General features: G+C 44.6%; 1 protein-coding gene across 5 annotated transcripts in view; it reads left to right on the top strand.

The window, feature by feature from the left end:
- The window catches only part of LOC140394181 (probable helicase with zinc finger domain), a 682830-nt gene that overhangs the window by 524765 nt on the left and 138361 nt on the right, over nucleotides 1-19704 (top strand). For all 5 annotated transcript variants that reach the window (XM_072481139.1, XM_072481135.1, XM_072481136.1 and 2 more), the window contains one exon: nucleotides 11795-12233. In XM_072481139.1, coding sequence (XP_072337240.1) covers nucleotides 11795-12233 — 439 coding nt within the window. The remainder of the gene's footprint in view (nucleotides 1-11794; nucleotides 12234-19704) is intronic.

Raw genomic sequence — 19704 nt, 5'->3', positions numbered from 1 at the left:
TTTAAAGGGCGCCTCAATCAGAGAAAACACTAAACTCCCTCCTACCCATCCATGGCCATTGAGGAGCTGAGGAGCATCCCCTACCCAAAAAGATTTGGGGCAAACCCCGCCCCGCCATGGAAGTATTGGGTGGCATTCTTTCATGCAAGCCTCCCCCATGCGTTCTCCAGCACGCAGCAGGGGTTGCTGCTTGCTGCAGAACGCATGTGGGAGGCGTGCGGGAAAGAATGCCAATCCAACCACATATAAAGGGAATTCCCCTTCCTCCAATAGAGAAGGGTTTGCCTCCTGGCAGTGCCCCCTCCCAGCCCTCAAACCCGGGGCTTTCAGGCAGTTCTGCGGGGGTGGGGAGGATCTCATACTGAGGTCTTGCCAGTGCAAATTCCCTTATGGCCTCCTTGTTAGAGGTAGTGGTCATAACAGGATTTGTGCTTTCGTCAAACCTCCACAGGTCCACCCCCCCATCACCCAATGTACTCCATAAACCCTTTCAACTCCTTTGCCACTGACGTGGCCCCGTGAAGGTTTGGGAAGAGTTGAGGAGGATATGGAAGACGGTCTGTGATGTGAGGTGCACCAGAGGGTAAACACCTCAACCTCGTGCGCGAGGTTGGGGCTGATACAGCTGAAGATTGTGTATAGGGCGCACCTCATGAGGGTGAAGATGAGCTGACTCTTTGAGGGGGTGGAGGATGTATGTGAGCGCTGGTGGGACGAGCCCCGCAAACCATGTTCACATGTTTTGGTCCTGCCCGAGACTGGAGGTGTACTGGAGAGAGGTTTTTAAAATCATCTCGGGGTAGTACATGTGAATCTAGGGCCCCTAGAAGCCATTTTCAGGGTGTCGGACCGGCCTGGGCTGCAGGCGGGTGCGGGGGCAGATGTTATAGCCTTCGCTTCACTGACTTCCTACTGGTGGGTCCTGCTGGGGAGGCAGTCAACTGCGTCATCTGCCTCGGATTGGCGGGGGGACCTGCTGCAATTTTTGACGCTCGAGGTGAAGTTTGAGCTGAGGGGGAGGATGGAAGAGCTCCACAATTCATGGGCATTGTTTATCATGCACTTTCAAGAATTGGATGCCGTTGAACCTTAGGGGGACGCTATTGGTGGGGTTGAGTACATTGTTTATGGGATGATCGTTAATTTTCTTTTGGTCTTTTTGTTTTGTTTCATTTGGAATGTATGGGTGATGTTTGGGTTTGTATATTGAAGGGGATGCTCTTTGGTCGGTTGATACTGTATTTATTATTGTTGGTTGCCTTTTGTTGTATATTTGATGAAAATGTGGAAAATGAGAATAAAAAAATAATTGAAAAAAACAAAGTATTTTGTGATGTATTTCATTGCACATTGTTTACACGCAAAAGGTTTTGTTGCTTTTATTAAAAAGGAAGAAAGGGGCAAATGTTATGCTTCCCACATCTCTCTGCCTCTTTACCCTTCTTTTCTCCTTTGAGACATTATTTGAAGCATATTTATAACATGTAACTAGTGAGGTGTCACAGTATCCGGTCCTCGGGCCCCAACTATTTACAATATGTATTAATGACTTGGATGTAGCGATAAGAAGGTATTATAGCTAAATTTGCAGATTACGCTAAAGTAGGTGGGATAGTAAGTTGCAATGACGAAATAAGAAATTTACAAATGTATATAGATAGGTTAGATTAATGGAAAAATTTGGCAAATGGAGTTTAACGTGGATGTGTGAGGTCATCCATTTTAGTCAGAAAAATGGAAAGGCAACTTATGATTTAAACGGAGAAAGACTTCAGAGTGCTTCGCTGTAGAGGGATCTAGGTGTCCTCGTGCACGAATCTCAGAAAACTGGTATTCAGGTACAGCAGGTAAAAAGGAAGGCAACTGGAATTTTGGTCTTTCTAGCTAAAGGGATAGAGTATATAAGTAGAGATGCTGCAATGGCATTAATGAGACCACATCTGGAGTACTGTGTACAGTTTTGGTCTTCTCATTTGAGGAGGGATGTAGTTGCATTAGAGATAGTTCAGAGGAGGTTAACTTGATTGATTCCAGAGATGAGAGTTTTGTTTTATGTAGAGAGATTGAACAGTTTAGGAATATATGCTCTCGCGTTTAGAAGAAAGAGAGGAGATTTAATTGAGGTATATAATGTTACGACATCCTGGGCTAGTGCGTCATAATTTCCAGCCCCATAGACCCCTGAGTCCCAACACAAGTGAATTAACCAATAATTTGTGTAAAATTAGGCAGGGGTGCCCGCTGTCACCGCTGCTGTTTGTGCTGGCCATAGAGCCATTGGCGATGGCTCTCAGGGAGATGGCAGAGTGGCGGGAGTTATGAGGGGACAGAGGGAGCATCGGTTGTCGCTCTATGCCGATGATCTCTTGCTGTATGTTTAGGATCCGTTGGAGAGTATGGGAAGGATTATGGGCTTGCTGGGGAGGTTTGGAGGGTTCTCAGGGTACAAGCTAAATGTAGGGAAAAGCTAGGTATTCCCGGTGAATGAGCTGGCACAGCGGGCTAATTTAGGGGGGATGCCATTTACGGTAGTGAGGGGTAGGTTTAGGTATTTGGGGATTCAGGTAGCAAGGCAATGGACGGGGCTCCATAAGTGGAACATAACGAAGCTGGTGGAGGAGGCTTGGGAGGATCTTAAGAGGTGGGATACACTGCACTTAACACTGGCGGATAGGGTTCAAGTGGTGAAAATTAATATTCTGCCGAGGTTCTTGTTTAATTTTCAAGCTCTTCCGATCTTTATACTAAAGTTCTTTTTTCGGAAAGTGGACATGATCGTTTCTGACTCTGTATGGACGGGGAAGGTGCCGAGGGTGGGGAGGACCCTGCTGCAGAGGCAGCAGGAGGGGTTGGCATTGCCGAACTTGCTTCATTATTATTGGTTGGCAAATGTGGACAAGGTGCAGCGGTGGTGGGAAGGAGAAGGGGTAGAGTGGGTTAGGATGGAGGTAGAATCTTGTAAAGGGTCTAGTTTGAGGGCTATGGTGACGGTAGGGTTGCTAATGGCTCCGAATAGGTATTCAAGGAGCCCGGTGGTGCAGTCCACGGTGAAGATATGGAATAGTTGAGGAGGCATTTTAGGGTGGAAGGGATGTCGGTGCTAACGCTGCTGTCTGGTTTGAGCCGGGGGGGGGGGGTGATGGATAGTGTATACAGGAGGTGGAGAGAAGTGGGGCTGGTCAAGGTGAGGGATCTGTATTTTGAACGTTTGCCAGTCTGGAATAGCTAAGGGAGAGGGTAGAGCTGCCGAGGGGGAATGAGTTCAGGTATCTGCAGGTTAGGGCCTTTGCGTGAAAGGTCTGGAGGGGGATCCCTAGGTTGCCGGGATACACCCTGCTGGAGTGAATGCTGCTTCCGGATGTGGAAGGGGAGGGAAGAATTGGGGATATATTCAAATGGTTGGCGGAGCAGGGAAGCGAGCGGGTGCTGAAAATCAAGGAGAAATGAGAAGCGGAGTTGGGAGGGAAGATCAATTGGGGCGTATGGAGTGAGGCACTGTGTAGGGTAAATGGGACCTCCTCTTGTGCAAGGATGAGCCTGATACAGTTTAAGGTGGTGCACAGGGTGCATATCACTCGGGCGAGAATGAGTGGGCTCTTTCAGGGAGTAGCAGATGAGTGTGAGGTGTGTGGGCGGGAACCAGCGAATCACGCGCACATGCTTTGGGGTTGCGAAAAATTGGGAGGATTCTGGGCGGGAGTATTCGCGGTCTGAGCCAGGATACTGGAGGAGGGAATGGACCCGGACCCTTTGGTGGCGATATTTGGGGTTTCAGAGAAGCCGGAGCTCATGGAGAGGAGGAAGGCCGATGTCTTGGCTTTCGCCTCCGTGATTGCATGGTGCCGAATTTTACTCGAGTGGCGGTCAGCATCGCCACCAGGATTAGCGGCTTGGTTGGGTGACCTGTACGACTTCCTGCGATTAGAGAAGATAAAGTATGAGTTAAGGGGCTCTTCAGGGGGGGTTTGACGAAAGGTGGGGGATGTTTGTCACCATGTTTATGGGGCTGTTCATCACGGGGAGGGGTGGGGTGAAAAAGGGGAAAAATCTGTACAGGCTGTATCGTTGATTGTTCGGAAGTATGTTTCCCAGGGGTGTTTATTCGCTGTAACCTGTTTTGATAAGGTGCAGAAGTCATAGGGTAGTAGTCATGGGCGACTTTAACTTCCCAAATATTGAGTGGAAACTCTTTAGATCAAATAGTTTGGATGGGGTGGTGTTTGTGCAGTGTGTCCAGGAAGCTTTTCTAACACAGTATGTAGATTGTCCAACCAGAGGAGGGGCAATATTGGATTTAGTACTGGGTAATGAACCAGGGCAAGTGATAGATTTGTTAGTGGGGGAGCATTTTGGAGATAGTGACCACAATTCTGTGACTTTCACTTTAGTAATGGAGAGGGATAGGTACGTGCAACAGGGCAAGGTTTACAATTGGGGGAAGGGTAAATACGATGTTGTCAGACAAGAATTGAAGTGCATAAGTTGGGAACATAGGCTGGCAGGGAAGGACACAAGTGAAATGTGGAACTTGTTCAAGGAACAGGTGCTACGTGTCCTTGATATGTATGTCCCTGTCAGGCAGGGAAGAGATGGTCGAGTGAGGGAACCATGGTTGACAAGAGAGGTTGAATGTCTTGTTAAGAGGAAAAAGGAGACTTATGTAAGGCTGAGGAAACAAGGTTCAGACAGGGCATTGGAGGGATACAAGATAGCCAGGAGGGAACTGAAGAAAGGGATTAGGAGAGCTAAGAGAGGGCATGAACAATCTTTGGCGGGTAGGATCAAGGAAAACCCCAAGGCCTTTTACACATATGTGAGAAATATGAGAATGACTAGAGCGAGGGTAGGTCCGATCAAGGACGGTAGCGGGAGATTGTGTATTGAGTCTGAAGAGATAGGAGAGGTCTTGAATGAGTACTTTTCTTCTGTATTTACAAATGAGAGGGGCGATATTGTTGGAGAGGACAGTGTGAAACAGATTGGTAAGCTTGAGGAAATACTTGTTAGGAAGGAAGATGTGTTGGGCATTTTGAAAAACTTGAGGATAGACAAGTCCCCCGGGCCTGACGGGATATATCCAAGGATTCTATGGGAAGCAAGAGATGAAATTGCAGAGCCGTTGGCAATTATATTTTCGTCCTCACTGTCAACAGGGGTGGTACCAGGGGATTGGAGAGTGGCGAATGTCGTGCCCCTGTTCAAAAAAGGAACTAGGGATAACCCTGGGAATTACAGGCCAGTTAGTCTTACTTCGGTGGTAGGCAAAGTAATGGAAAGGGTACTGAAGGATAGGATTTCTGAGCACCTGGAAAGACACTGCTTGATTAGGGATAGTCAGCACGGATTTGTGAGGGGTAGGTCTTGCCTTACAAATCTTATTGAATTCTTTGAGGAGGTGACCAAGCATGTGGATGAAGGTAAAGCAGTGGATGTAGTGTACATGGATTTTAGTAAGGCATTTGATAAAGTTCCCCATGGTAGGCTTCTGCACAAAGTAAGGAGGCATGGGATAGTGGGAAATTTGGCCAGTTGGATAACGAACTGGCTAACCGATAGAAGTCAGAGAGTGGTGGTGGATGGCAAATATTCAGCCTGGATCCCAGTTACCAGTGGTGTACCGCAGGGATCAGTTCTGGGTCCTCTGCTGTTTGTGATTTTCATTAATGACTTGGATGAGGGAGTTGAAGGGTGGGTCAGGAAATTTGCAGACGATACGAAGATTGGTGGAGTTGTGGATAGTAAGGAGGGCTGTTGTCGGCTGCAAAGAGACACAGATAGGATGCAGAGCTGGGCTGAGAAGTGGCAGATGGAGTTTAACCCTGAAAAGTGTGAGGTTGTCCATTTTGGAAGGACAAATATGAATGCGGAATACAGGGTTAACGGTAGAGGTCTTGGCATTGTGGAGGAGCAGAGAGACCTTGGGGTCTATGTTCATACATCTTTGAAAGTTGCCACTCAAGTGGATAGAGCTGTGAAGAAGGCCTATGGTGTGCTCGCGTTCATTAACAGAGGGATTGAATTTAAGAGCCATGAGGTAATGATGCAGCTGTACAAAACCTTGGTAAGGCCACATTTGGAGTACTGTGTACAGTTCTGGTCGCCTCATTTTAGGAAGGATGTGGAAGCTCTGGAAAAGGTGCAAAGAAGATTTACCAGGATGTTGCCTGGAATGGAGAGTAGGTCTTACGAGGAAAGGTTGAGGGTGCTAGGCCTTTTCTCATTAGAGCGGAGAAGGATGAGGGGCGACTTGATAGAGGTTTATAAGATGATCAGGGGAATAGATAGAGTAGACAGTCAGAGACTTTTTCCCCAGGTGGAACACACCATTACAAGGGGACATAAATTTAAGGTGAAAGGTGGAAGATATAGGAGGGATATCAGGTAGATAAGGTGGTAGATATAGGTAGGTTCTTTACCCAGAGAGTAGTGGGGGCATGGAATGCACTGCCTGTGGAAGTAGTTGAGTCGGAAACATTAGGGACCTTCAAGCAGCTGTTGGATAGGTACATGGATTACGGGAAAATGATATAGTGTAGATTTATTTGTTCTTAAGGGCAGCACGGTAGCATTGTGGATAGCACAATTGCTTCACAGATCCATGGTCCCAGGTTCGATTCCAGCTTGGGTCATTGTCTGTGCGGAGTCTGCACGTCCTCCCCGTGTCTGCGTGGGTTTCCTCCGGGTGCTCCGGTTTCCTCCCACAGTCCAAAGATGTGCGGGTTAGGTGAATTGGCCAATGATAAATTGCCCTTAATGTCCAAATTGCCCTTGGTGTTGGGTGGAGGTGTTGAGTTTGGGTCGGGTGCTCTTTCCAAGAGCTGGTGCAGACTCAAGGGGCCGAATGGCCTCCTTCTGCACTGTAAATTCAATGATAATCTATGATTAATCTAGGACAAAGGTTCGGCACAACATCGTGGGCCGAAGGGCCTGTTCTGTGCTGTATTTTCTATGTTCTATGTTGATACAAGTTTGTAATAAAATACATTTAAAAAAAAAAAAAAATTTGTGTAAAATTCCCGAAGTCTTTGACCCTTGGCTGCCCAGTAATATACAACCACCAGGTTTGTAAGTTGAACATAAGAACTGTTTATAACAGAAATAAAGTTGAAATATGCAGTAATTCCAACGGAATAACAACCAGCTAACCTACTACACCCTTTTGACCGTCTCATTCTCTCACACACACAAGACAGACAAACACAGAGTGGGAAGGAATGAAAATAATCTGGATTAAGGTAAAAATAAGATGAGCCTTGCTTTTGACTTTGACTACTTTGCAGCCCACTGAATGCTCAAAGCCACTGGTGTACTGTTGGTGTTGGTCTTCTGGCAGTAACATTCATTCAGTACTCACAGGCAGTATAATTTTCTCTGGAGAATCACTTTAACCCTTATTAAACTGGGTCTTTACTCAAAGGATCAGCCTCAGGTTTGTTTCTTTCTTAAGACTCTGGGCTGGATTCTCCGCCGGCGGGATGCTCCGTTTTGCTGGCGCCCGGGGGTTTCCCAATGGTGTGGAGCTGCTCTACAATGGGAAACCCCATTGACCGGCTGACATAACGGAGAACCCCACCAGTGGGTCGGGGCAGAAAAGTGGCATGGTGGGGCAGAGAATCCCGCCCTCTGTTTCACGTTAGTCCAGTTTCCAGCCTTGTTTTTAATCATAATCGGTTTCCAATTTCACCAAAATGACCTCCAGCCTTACTGAGTCCCCACAGTGGATTTTCAGGGGTTTTTTTTACATCTGAGAGAGAAAGAAAATCAGGGAAGTTTTCACATCTCTGAACTCAAAACAAAGCTGAAAGAAAAACACGCCTTATTAACAAGAGATACATTCCAGAGAAAGCAGAACTAATCAGCACGGGGTATTGGCAATGCCCGATAATCTGAGCAGTCCATTGGCCACCAACCAAGTCCATCAAACTGAGTCAACACTGACGTCAGTCAAATCATTCTGGAATCTGCTGGTTTGAAATGCAGACAACTTCTGCGTTAAGGTCACAGATCAATCTTCAGTTTAACCCAACCCAGGCTTCTGCTCGAATTAAAGGTAAACTCCTTTGCCTTAAAGTCACTAATCATCCATGGACAAAAATTGTATTAGCAAAAATAACAGAAATTAAAAGGAAAAAACAGGGTTTAAACAGGAGCATCCTGACAATAAGATGATGACCAACGGTATTGACAAAGTAGACATACAGCGGATGTTTCTGCTTGTGGAAAAATCTAGAACGAGAGGTCATTGAGTTCGGATAAGGGGCAGCAGATTTGAAACAGAGATGAGGAGAAATTACTTCTCTCAAAGGGTCGTAAACGTGTGGAATTCACTACCCCAGAGTACATTGGATTCCGAGACTTTGAGTAAATTTAAGGGAGAGATAGAAAGATTTTTAATCAGTAATAGGTTGAAGGGTTATGGAGAATGCGCCGGAAGGTGGAGTTGAGGCTGAGAGGAGATCAGCCATGATCGTTTCGAATGGAGTATCGGATTCGTGGGGCTGAATTGCCTACTCCTTCTCCCAGTTTTTTTTGTTTATGACCAAGCTTTTGGTCAAGAGACCTTATGTGGCTCAGTGTCATATTTTGTTTTAGTTTACAGTAATGCTCCTGAAGTGCCTTGGGTATTCTATTATTTTTAAAGGCACTCTGTTAAGATGTTGTTGTTTCCTTCTGAAATAAACCAGTTTGATTTTCCCATAAGCTACTAACTATCCACCAAGAATAATCTCCAGCAATTATCTTCTAATTGGTTGTGATGAGCCTGAATAGGTCATTATTTCCTGTTTTCTTAAAGGGATACTCTAAATTACATGCATTCCTGCCATTGTAGCAGAATAAAGCTCTGTATATTTCATAATATGCCCTCAATATTTCAGAAAGGAATAGAATAGACTTATATTTATATAGCTAGTCCCTTTCACAATCACCTGACATCCCAAATTGCTTTACAGCCAATGAAGTGTTTTTGTGGGTAGTCACTCACAACTGTAGTGTAAAAATAGGGCACAGATGAAATTATAATCCTTATTCTTGGGAAAGTGAATTGTATATACTGAAACAACTGTCAATAAGAGAAATATCCTGCCACAAATAATCCATCATAATTTATAACAGGACCATCATAATGCGCCCAGTTGATTCCGTTGTCACACATTCAACAGACAGATTTGTGATTCCCTTATCACCTGGACCTCTCAGAGCTTGTAAATCCAGAAATCTTGAGCACCATCTTCTGTGTAATGCTGGAACACGTTTGAAAAGTTTCTCCAGGTTACCTTTGTTGTAATGCCAGCTGATCATGATCCATAAGTGCAAGATAACCAGGCCATTTTTTCTCTCCTGGTCCTACTTATCACTTCCTGTGTAAACCTTTCAACATCTAAAACTCATTAGTCAATAGATGTTTCAAAACCTTTGATTCAGTACAGATTCATTTTTTCCTTTTATGTATTTGTGGCACAATCGCCAGAGACTCAGGTTCAATTCCGACCTTGGGTGACTGTGTGCATGGGTTTCCTCCAGGTGTTCCAGTTTACTCCCACAGTCCAAAGATGTGCAGGATTGGCCATGCTAAATTGTCCCTTAGTGTCCAAAGATGTGTAGATTAGGTTAAGAGGTTATTGGGATCGGGCGGGGGTGTGGGCTTGGCTGGAGTACTCTTTCAGATGGTCGGTGCAGACTCAATGGGCCGAATGACCTCTTTGTACACTAAAGGATTCTGTGATTCTAATTTAAGAAATTCCTTGCACAAAGCAAGATGATTATAATTGTTGAAGGCCAATCATCTCAGTCCCAGCATATTGCAGCAAGAGTTCTTCAGGCTAGTGTTCCTAGGCCCAGCCATCTTCAGCTGTCACATCAATGACCTTCCAACATAAAATCAGAAATGAGGATGTTTGCTGATGGTTGCAACATGTTCAGTATCATTCACAACTCCTTAGGTATTGAAGCAGTCTGTGACTACATGCTACAAGACCTGGACAACATTCAGGCTTGGGCTGAAAAGTGGTACACACTTGCAAGGCAATAACCACCTCCAACAAGAGAGAATCTAATCATCTCGCCTTGACATTGAATTGCATTACCGTTGCTGAATTCCTCCAGTATCAACATCTTGGGAGTTACCATTGATCAGAAACTTAACTGGACTAGTCACATAAGTACTATGCTACAAGAGCAAGTCAGAACTGTGGGCAGGATTCTCCGAACCTCCGCACTGAAATCGCGATCAGCGCGGGGGCAGAGAATGGGTGTCGAACCTGACATCGGGTCGACGCGGTGCCGGTTGGGGGCCATTGAAAGAGGCCCCTGCAGCGATTCACCGAGTGCAGCTGGCCGAGTTCCCAACGGCGTGGTTCTCTCATGGTTCCACCCGTCGGGAACTCGGCGTGGAGGCTGCAGACTCAGTATGTGGCCACCTTGGTGGGGGAGGCGGAGGGAATCATTCATGGGTTTTTGGTGCCGGTCAGCGGTGTGGTGCGGCCATGTCGCGTGGGGCGGCCGACGCCGTAAGCATGCGCGGACCCCCGACCAGAAGTGCAGGGCCCCATATTGGCAGCCGGCGCTGCGAGGACTACACCTTGCTAGCGCCCCTGCAAATCGAAGAATCACCCTGGACTTTCTCCAGGTAAGTCCAGAGTGATTTGCGCGCATTTTTACGTGGGCGTTGGGACATATTGGAGAATCCCGCCCTGTGAATTTTGCAACAAGTAAGTCACCTCCTGACTCCCCAAAAACCTGTCCTTTATCTACAAGGTGCAAGTCGGGGATGTGATGAGATTCTCTCCAGTTGTTTGTATTAGTTTAGCTCCACCAACACTCAAGAAGCTAGACACCATCAAAGGCAAATTAGCCTACTTGATCAGCGCCCCATCCACCACCTTAAACATTTACTCACTCCACCCTGATGTACAATGGCAACAGTCTCATATCATCAACAAAATGCACTGCAGCAACTCACCAAACCTCCTTAGATAGCACCTTTCAAACCCATGACCTCTACCCCTAGAAGGATAAGAAGAGCAGGCTCATAGAAACATCACCACCTGAACGTTCCCCCACAAGCCATTCACCATTCCTTTACTGCTGCTGGGTCAAAATCCTGATCACAAATATATTCAGCTCGGCTGTATCCCTCCACTACAAGGACTGCATGGACTTCGAGAAAATCTATCTGCCACCAAAAAGGATAATTGTTATATTAGCAGAAAAATGAATACAAAACAGCAGAAATAATATGTAAATAAATCAAGAAAAAAATAATTCTCTTCACCTTGTTCTTGTTGCGCACAATGGTCCTAGCTGTACCTGATGATTTTACAGATGCCAGTTTAAAGCAAACCCTGGTGTTGTTTCCTGCAATCTGTGTGAGCAGGTAATCTGCTCCCAAGCTTTAATAAGTATTCTGTTGAATGAACCACTTCATTGAAATACTCTGTCCTGCCCTCTGGAAATGTCATGGAGATGCTTGGTGCATCCCATAAGTGGTATGGCTGAGCTCTCGAATTTCCTGAATATATTGTGCTGTTAGATTTGCTGTAAACAGATTTGTTTCAGTCATATTTAATAATGGAGGAATGCTTCAGTTTGTGTAGTTCAGCTCAAAATAATGGCCTTGGTCCTTGATAGTATTCAAAAAAAGAGTTGCATATTCAGATTTTTCTGAGAGAAAGAACATTTCTAGTTCCATTTTCATTTACATGTGCAGAATTGAATGACCTGGTTAATTAATAAAAGACCTGTGTTTCCGTATGAAATGTAAATGCATATGATTTCCTGTTTATTTCTCTTTCAGGTTCAAGGTGGCCCTGTATGGCTTTCTGACAACTTGATGAATATGACTCCGACTATAAAGTTTAATCCTGGTCACAATCACATTCATGATCAGGCCTACTCACAGTTAATGCCACAGCAAGGCTTTTGTTCACAGAATATTCAGAGTTCCAGTAGACCCTTTAACCAACAAAATTTGTGCAATCCCCAGAAACATTCTTCAATTTCTCCACTTTCTCCGGGACAGATTCCAGGTCACTCTTGTTACATCCAGGCTCAGGCAGGCCTGCCACCTCAGTTCGAAAACAACAACAGGGGTCAACTGTCACCCCACATTGCAATTCATCACCAGCTGCCACCTGCTTCAACATCCAGCTCAACCAATCTTTCCAGGCACCATGGAGCTCAACATGTTCATTTTGATGAACATGACCACATTCTCCGAGGGCAAGCTCTCTTGGGTAAGTATCTGAAGCTTTGCTGACATTAAGCCCTTTCCAAGAATTCTCAAATAACTTAGTTGGTAAAAATGCTGCTTCAGTGCCACTTAGGGTCCACTGACCAGGATTGTCACTGGCATATAGTCCCTTGCCTGTGTTGAGCTAGCTCACCTTAGCTAAAACAGCAATGTGGTCACTAGATTTGGCTGCATTACACCCGGAGTGGGACGAATCATCTGGGATTCTGTTTGTGAAGTGCATGTTTGTGTATGTCTATATGCGCCCATCCAGTGGAGATTGGATTATGCTCACGTTTTCTTGAAACACTGGAAAGAGTCTGGCATCCTGTCACAGATCAGAACTCTCAAAGAGAGAAATTTGGGGAGGAGAGTATTTCAAGAATGTGTGTTTCTCACCAGGCACAAGAAAACACTTAGTGAAATATGACATACATTTATCTCTCTGATTTAATTTTTGGTGATGTATTTTGGTTTATAAACTGTAAGTTTAATGAGGCTTATTATGAGCAAGTAGTGTAACATTCATTGTTTATCTGGGTGTCTGTAATTAAACCTAATAATAGATGTAATATATCACTTCCAATATGCTAAATTTGATGGTTCTAAATCAGACTAAACCCCTACTGAAATCTCTTCTCGAAAACTTCAACTGTGGCGAGTAAGATTCTTTACAAAATCTTTAGTTTGTTTTATAATGCTATTCCTATTAATGAACCTGTTCTAATTAACTTCAGGGTCCAATAGGGCAATGGATGTGAACAAAAAGTAGTTCGATAAACTGAGCAATAATATTAAGGTATAATCATTGAACTTTTAAAAATAGAAGGAGCCATTTAGGACATCGTACCTGTGCCAGCTCTTTGAATAGCTGTCCAATTTTGTCCCACTCTCCAGCTTTTTCCTCATAACCCTGAACATGTGTTTTCTTCATGTAGATATCCCATTCCCTTTTGAAATTTCATATGGAATCTGCTACCATCACCCTTTCACGTAGTGTGTTCCAGATCTTAACAAGCCTTTGTGTGATAAAGGATCTAATCTACATATTTTGCCAATTATTTTAAATCTATGATCTCTATCCCCACTTGCCAGAGGAAACCGTTTCTTCCTCTTTGCTCTATCAAAACCATTAATAATCTTGAATTCCTCTGTTAACCTTCTCTACACGAAGGGGAGCATGGGAACAGTAATAGGCTATTTAGCCCCTTGACCCTGTTTCGCTGTCATTCAGTAGCTGATCTAATACCTAAGTCCAGATACCCACTTTTGTCCCATGATCCCTTAATACCTTTGGTTAACAAAAATCTGTCTTTCCCAGATCTAGCACTAACAATTGATCAGCATCAATTGCTATTTGGAGAGAGTTCCAAACTTCTTCCATCCCTATGTGTAGAACTGTTTCTTACTTTTACTCTTGCTGGCTTCAATTTGATCCCTAGTCCTAGTCCTAGACCCCCCAGCCAACTGAAATAGTTTCTCTACATCAAACATATCTGTGCCACTGAAGAGATGAAAACTTTCATTAAATTACACCTTAGCCTCATAAATTCCAGGGAATTCAATGATGTTTGTACAATCTGTCCTCAGAATTGAACCCTTAAAGCAGGTATCATTTTTGTAAATCAATGCCTTCCTAAAGTGTGCAACCAGAACTGTTCACATTACTGCAGGTGTGGTCTAATCAGGACATCTGATTATTAGCCTTTTATTATTTTCTGTACCTGCTCATGGCATTTTAATGTATGTACTGGGACTTCATATGTCTTTAGAGCTCCACTGTTCCCCAATTTTTACCATTTAGAAGTTGTTTCCTTTTTAGGTTTAAAGAGGATGACCTCATAGTTGCCTACATTGAAATCTATTTGAATCAGTTTTGCCCATTCACATAATTTGCATAATCTACCTGCATCTCTGTAATTTTATGCTTCCATCACCCTTTGTGTGAAGAAGTGTTTCCTAACTTCACTCCTGAAAGGACTGGTTCTAATATTTAGACGCTGCCCATAGTTTGAGACTCCCAACCAGCGGAAATAGTTTCTCTCTATATCTACTCTATTCCCCCCAATAACTTGAAAACTTCAGTCAAATCACCCTTAACTCTCTAAATTCCAAGGAATACAAAACAGGTTTGTGCAATCTCTCTTTGTAATTTAACCCTGGAGTCCAGGTAAGATTCTGGAAAATCTACACTGCACTCCCTAAGGTCAGTATATCTTTTCTTAAGGTGTGGTGCCCAGAACTGCTCACTGTACTCCAGCTATGATCAAACCAGAGTTTTTGATAATTGAAGCATGACTTTTCGCCTCTTGTATTCCAGTTCTTTAGGTAAACAGTCCAGAATTCCATTAACCGTTTTGATTATTTTTTAATGAAATTTTAATGACCGGTGTACCTTGGACTCCCCAAGTGTCTTTGGACCTCTAGCTTTACATTTATAAAATACTCTGTTCTATCCATTTTAAGCCCAAAATGGGTGACTTCACATCTACTTACATTGAAATTGCTATAATTTTGCCCAGTCATATAATCTAACAATATTCCTTTGTAATTTTATGCTTCCATTTCACTGCTTACAATTCCTCCTATGTCACCAGCAAACTTGAATATGTATCTTTCTGACCCATCACCTAAGTCGTTAATAAATATGGTAAATAGTTGAGACCTCAACACAGATCCTTGTAGACACCATTTGTCACGTCTTGCCAATTAGAGTACCTGTCCATTATCCTTATCTTCTGAATTTTGCCGCTCAGCCAATTTTGCAACTCGGTCTTTACCATTAATTCCATGAGATTCAACTTCAGCTAACTGTACCTGATAGACTTTATCAAGTATCGTCTGAGAGCAATTTGTTAGGTGTGTCCAAGAGGGTTTTTTAAAACAGTATGTTTTTTAAAAAAGATAATTTATTGAAGGCATATCCAAACATATAGAGAATACAAAAACAGGAACAATCCATAACATTAAACAACAACAAACAGTGCATAACATATTAACATTACATATAACACGATAACAATACAATATAAATGGAGCCCCCTATATATATATATATATATATATATATACAAATATGACCTCAACGCCCTAAATGAGAAAGTAAACATTTTTATTTCTTAGTAAACCAAAACTAATGAACCTCCGCCCCCTTAACAGTCAACAAAATTACTATTGTTTCCCCCCCCCCCCCGCCACTAACGGTATAGTAGTTCTTGAGAAAGTCGATGAACAGCTTCCACCTCACTGAGAACCCTTCATCCGAACCTCTCATGACGAACCTGATCTTCTCCAAAGGAAGGAATTCAGCATGGTCCTGTACCCATGACCCTGTGCTTGGCAGTTCTGCAGCACACCAATTGAACAAAATTCTCCTTCGGGCCAGCAAGGAGGCGAATGCCACACGTCGGCCCCCTTTCCCACCATGACACCTGGATCCTCAGACACACCAAAGATAACTACCCATGGAGAAAACGTCACCACTACCCCCCACCACCCGAGACAGTACATCCGTAACACCCTTCCAAAGCCCACCAGTTTTGGGCAGGACGCGAACACGTGAACATGATTCGCAGTGGATCCGGCACATTGCGTACATTGATCAGTCACTTCCGGGAAGAAATGGCTCAGCCTAGTCAGTGTCATATGCGCTCTGTGCACAACCTTAACCTGTGTAAGACTGAGCCTAGCACAAGATAAGGAAGCATTAATCCTATGTATTATTTTCCCCCAAATCCAGCCCTGCACCTCACCTCCCAACTTCTCTTCCCATCTCTGCCGCATCGACACCATCGAGATTTCCTCCCTACTGGCCAACTCAGCATACACATTGGAGATCTTACTCCCTCCAATCTCAATATCGGGGAGGAGCCTGTCCTGCAGACCCAAGGGCGGTAACATTGGAAATGAACTCCACACTTTACTCAAAAAGGCCCTTTTTACTCAAAAAAGCCCTTATCTGAAGATACCTAAACTCATTACCCCTGGGCATTTGATCGGCCTCCATCAGCTCAGTTAGGTCTGCAAACATCCCACCCAAGAACAGGTCCTCAAAGCAGTGGATCCCCAAGCGGTCCCATTCCTTAAACCCGGCATCCAAGCTCGCTGGAATAAATCTGTGCCACTAATCGGAGCCTTCCTATACATGCCCTCCAAACCAAAATGTAATCGGCACTGGTTCCAAACCCTCAAAGTGGAAACCATCACTGGGTTTGATGAATACCTACCCGGCTAAAAAGGAAGGGGAGCCTAAACCAATGCCCTGAAGGAAGTCCCTCTACACGAAGCCTCCTCCACTCTACACCATACCAACTCCTGGTCTTGTCAACCATCTATGGACCATAACAATAGTAGCAGCCCATGTTCTCCCCCCCCCCACCCCGGTCAAACTTTTTTAATACAGGGGACCCGCACCACCCACATAAAGCTCAATACTAGTCTATTAATCTTTCTTAAAAAGCACTTGAACAGAAAGATTGGGAGGTTCTGAAAAACAAAGAGGAACCTCTGTGGGGTCACCATCTTAATAGTCTGGACTTTTCCGGACAAAGATAGAGGCAGACTGTTCCACCTTTTGAACTCCGCTTTCATCCCCTCTACTAAGCATGTCAGATTGAGTTTGTGAAGTTGAGCCCAATCCTGCACCAGCTGAATCTCCAAATAGCGGAAGCTTTTAGTCGCCAGGCAAAACGGGAGCCACTCAAACACCCCTCCCGTCCTCCGGAGCCAATTAAGAACATCTCACTCTTTGCCATATTAAGCTTGTATCCAGAGAAGGAGCTGAATTCATTCAGAATTTTCAGGATCTTATCAATTTGCTTTGTTTGGCCCCTTGTTCCACACTGTAACCAATCATTGTTTGTCGATGTACCATTTGTCAATGTGCTCTGTTGATTATTCTTTTTGTCTACTATGTACGTAATCTATCGGCCGCAGAAAAATACTTTTCACTGCACTTCGGTACATGCGACAATAAATAAATCAAATCAAATCAACAGATTCCAAGGGGTTGGAAACATATAGGAGGAGACCATCTGCACATAAGGAAAGACGGCGCTCCACTACCTCCCCCGCCCCCAGCTTATCCACTCTCCAGACGTCCAACGAGACATTGCTAAAGGTTCAATCGCAAGGACGAATAGTAAGGCGAGAGCGTGCATCCCTGCCTTGTCCCACACTGCAGAGTAAAGTACTCAAAACTAACCCCGTTAGAGAAATGCTTGCCTTCGAGGCTGTACATAACAATTTAACCCAGTCCACAAACCCCTGCCCGACCCCAAACCGTCATAAAGGTAAGCCCACTTCACTCAGTCGAATGCCTTTTCTGCATCAATTCACAGCACAACCTCCACGTCATTTCCTCCAGCGGGCATCATGATAAAGTCAAGTAGCCTCCAAATATTAGCTGTCAACGCTCTGCCTTTTACGAAGCCAGTTTGACCCTCTCCAACCACTTCCGGTGCACAACACTCAAAATAGGTGGCCAAGTACTTGGCCAGAAGCTTTGCATCAACATTCAGGAGGGAAATCGGACAGTAAGATCCACATTGCTCATGATCCCTATCATTTTGTGGATAAGGGAGATGGAGGTCTGTGACAGCGTAGAGGGGAGCGGGCCCCTCCTCAGCGGCTCATTGTACATCTGTACCATCAACGTACCAAAACATTTTATAAAATTCGAATGGGAATCTGTCTGGTCACGGGGCCTTCCCTGACTGCATCGAATTCACACATCCCAGCAGCTCCTGCAGACCTACCGGAGCCCCCAATCCTTGCGCCCTAGCCTGACCAACCGTTGAAAACTCCAACCCATCCAGGAATCTACTTCTCAGTTCGTCCCCCGATGGCAGTTCCGATTGGTATAGCCTTCGATAAAAGGACGCAAAGATTTTATTAATCCCGCAGGATCCGTGACCATCTCTCCCACTTAGTCCCTAAGTCTACCTATAACCCTAGCCACCGTCTGCTTCCTCAGTTGATGGGCGAGCATCCTACCAGTCTTTTCTCCATGTTCGTACAAGCGTACAACTGGCCAACCCATCTTCTTCTCAGTTTTCTCTGGTCTGCCACCTTCAAATGAGTCTCCTGAAGAAAAATTAAGTCCGCCCCCAGGCTCTTCACATGAGCAAATAGGCACAACCTTTTAACAGGGCCATTGAGGTCTTGAACATTCCAAGTTATCAATCGAGTGAGGAGGTTAGTCTATTCTATCCCGTTCCTTTTTAAAACTCCTGCGATCAGGGAAAGCTTTGCTTCCAACACTGCCAACCGGTCCTCGTGTTCGGTGACAGTCACCTGCATTTTTTGGAGCGAAGTGCCCTGGGACTCCAACCACAGCTGTTTTTATTGGGTCAATGATCTTGACCAGGTCTTCGGAGGTTTCCTCCTCTGTTCCGGAATTGTGAGTTAAGAAGTCCACCAACTGTGCAGTAGACCATTGGGCCGGGAGCACAGGCTCCGGGCCCCCGGCCATTGCGTCTTCAACCATGCTCTCCAGAGCCTCGTGGTCAGTCCACTGCCGTTTTTTTTTTCCCACCGTTACTCTTCACCGGATGCATGCTATACTGCTTTAAGAGAAAATAAAACTGCTGGAACATTGACCAAGACGATGACACACTTCGGAACTGAAATTTCAAGTCTGATCGGGGCTTTAGAGAAGAAAAAAAACTCCGCGCGGGAGCCAGCAAGTTCACGGACGTCTACAGCATGGCCGCCACTGGAAGTCCTTTAAAACTGAATGTTGATAGTCCAACCAGGGAGGGGGCCTTACTGGAACAAGTATTAGGGAATGAGCCCGGCCAGGTGACCAACGTTTTAGGAGAGGAATATTTTGGGAATAGTGATCATAATTCTGTAAGTTTTAGAATACTCATGGATAAGGACAAGAGTGGTCCTCGAGTGAGGGTGTTAAATTGGGGGAATGCTAACTACATGTGGCGACTAGGGGCTTTTCACAGTAACTGCATTGCAGTGTTAATGTATGCCTACTTGTGACAATAAAGATTATTATTATTATTATTTGGCAAGAGCTGGAGAATAGATTGGGAGCGCTGTTTTAAAAAAAAAAAATTTTTTAATGAAAGGTTTTCGTAAAATATCAATAACAAAATGAGGAAAAAAAACCCCAACAGGGTTAAGTACAAAACACAATCTAGAAATGCAACCCCCGATACCCCCCCCCGTACATAAATAATAAATTAACATTAACACCCCGACTTAACACAACAGGTATATACACCCCCTCAGTAAATAACAAAAACAATAATAAAGTAACCCCCCCCCCCCGAGCTGCTGCTGCCATTCACCAATGTCTATCGTTCTGCCAGAAAGTCTAAGAACGGTTGCCACTGCCTAAAGAACCCTTGTACCGACCCTCTCAAGGCGAATTTCACCCTCTCCAATTTAATGAACCCTGCCATATCGCTGATCCAGGATTCCACGCTTGGGGGCCTCGCATCCTTCCACTGAAGAAGAAT

The sequence above is a fragment of the Scyliorhinus torazame genome, chromosome 17 (assembly GCF_047496885.1).
Source record: "Scyliorhinus torazame isolate Kashiwa2021f chromosome 17, sScyTor2.1, whole genome shotgun sequence".
In the NCBI taxonomy this organism is placed as follows: domain Eukaryota; kingdom Metazoa; phylum Chordata; class Chondrichthyes; order Carcharhiniformes; family Scyliorhinidae; genus Scyliorhinus; species Scyliorhinus torazame.
Note: the sequence above shows the minus strand (reverse complement) of the source record. Positions and strands in the feature narration are given on the sequence as shown.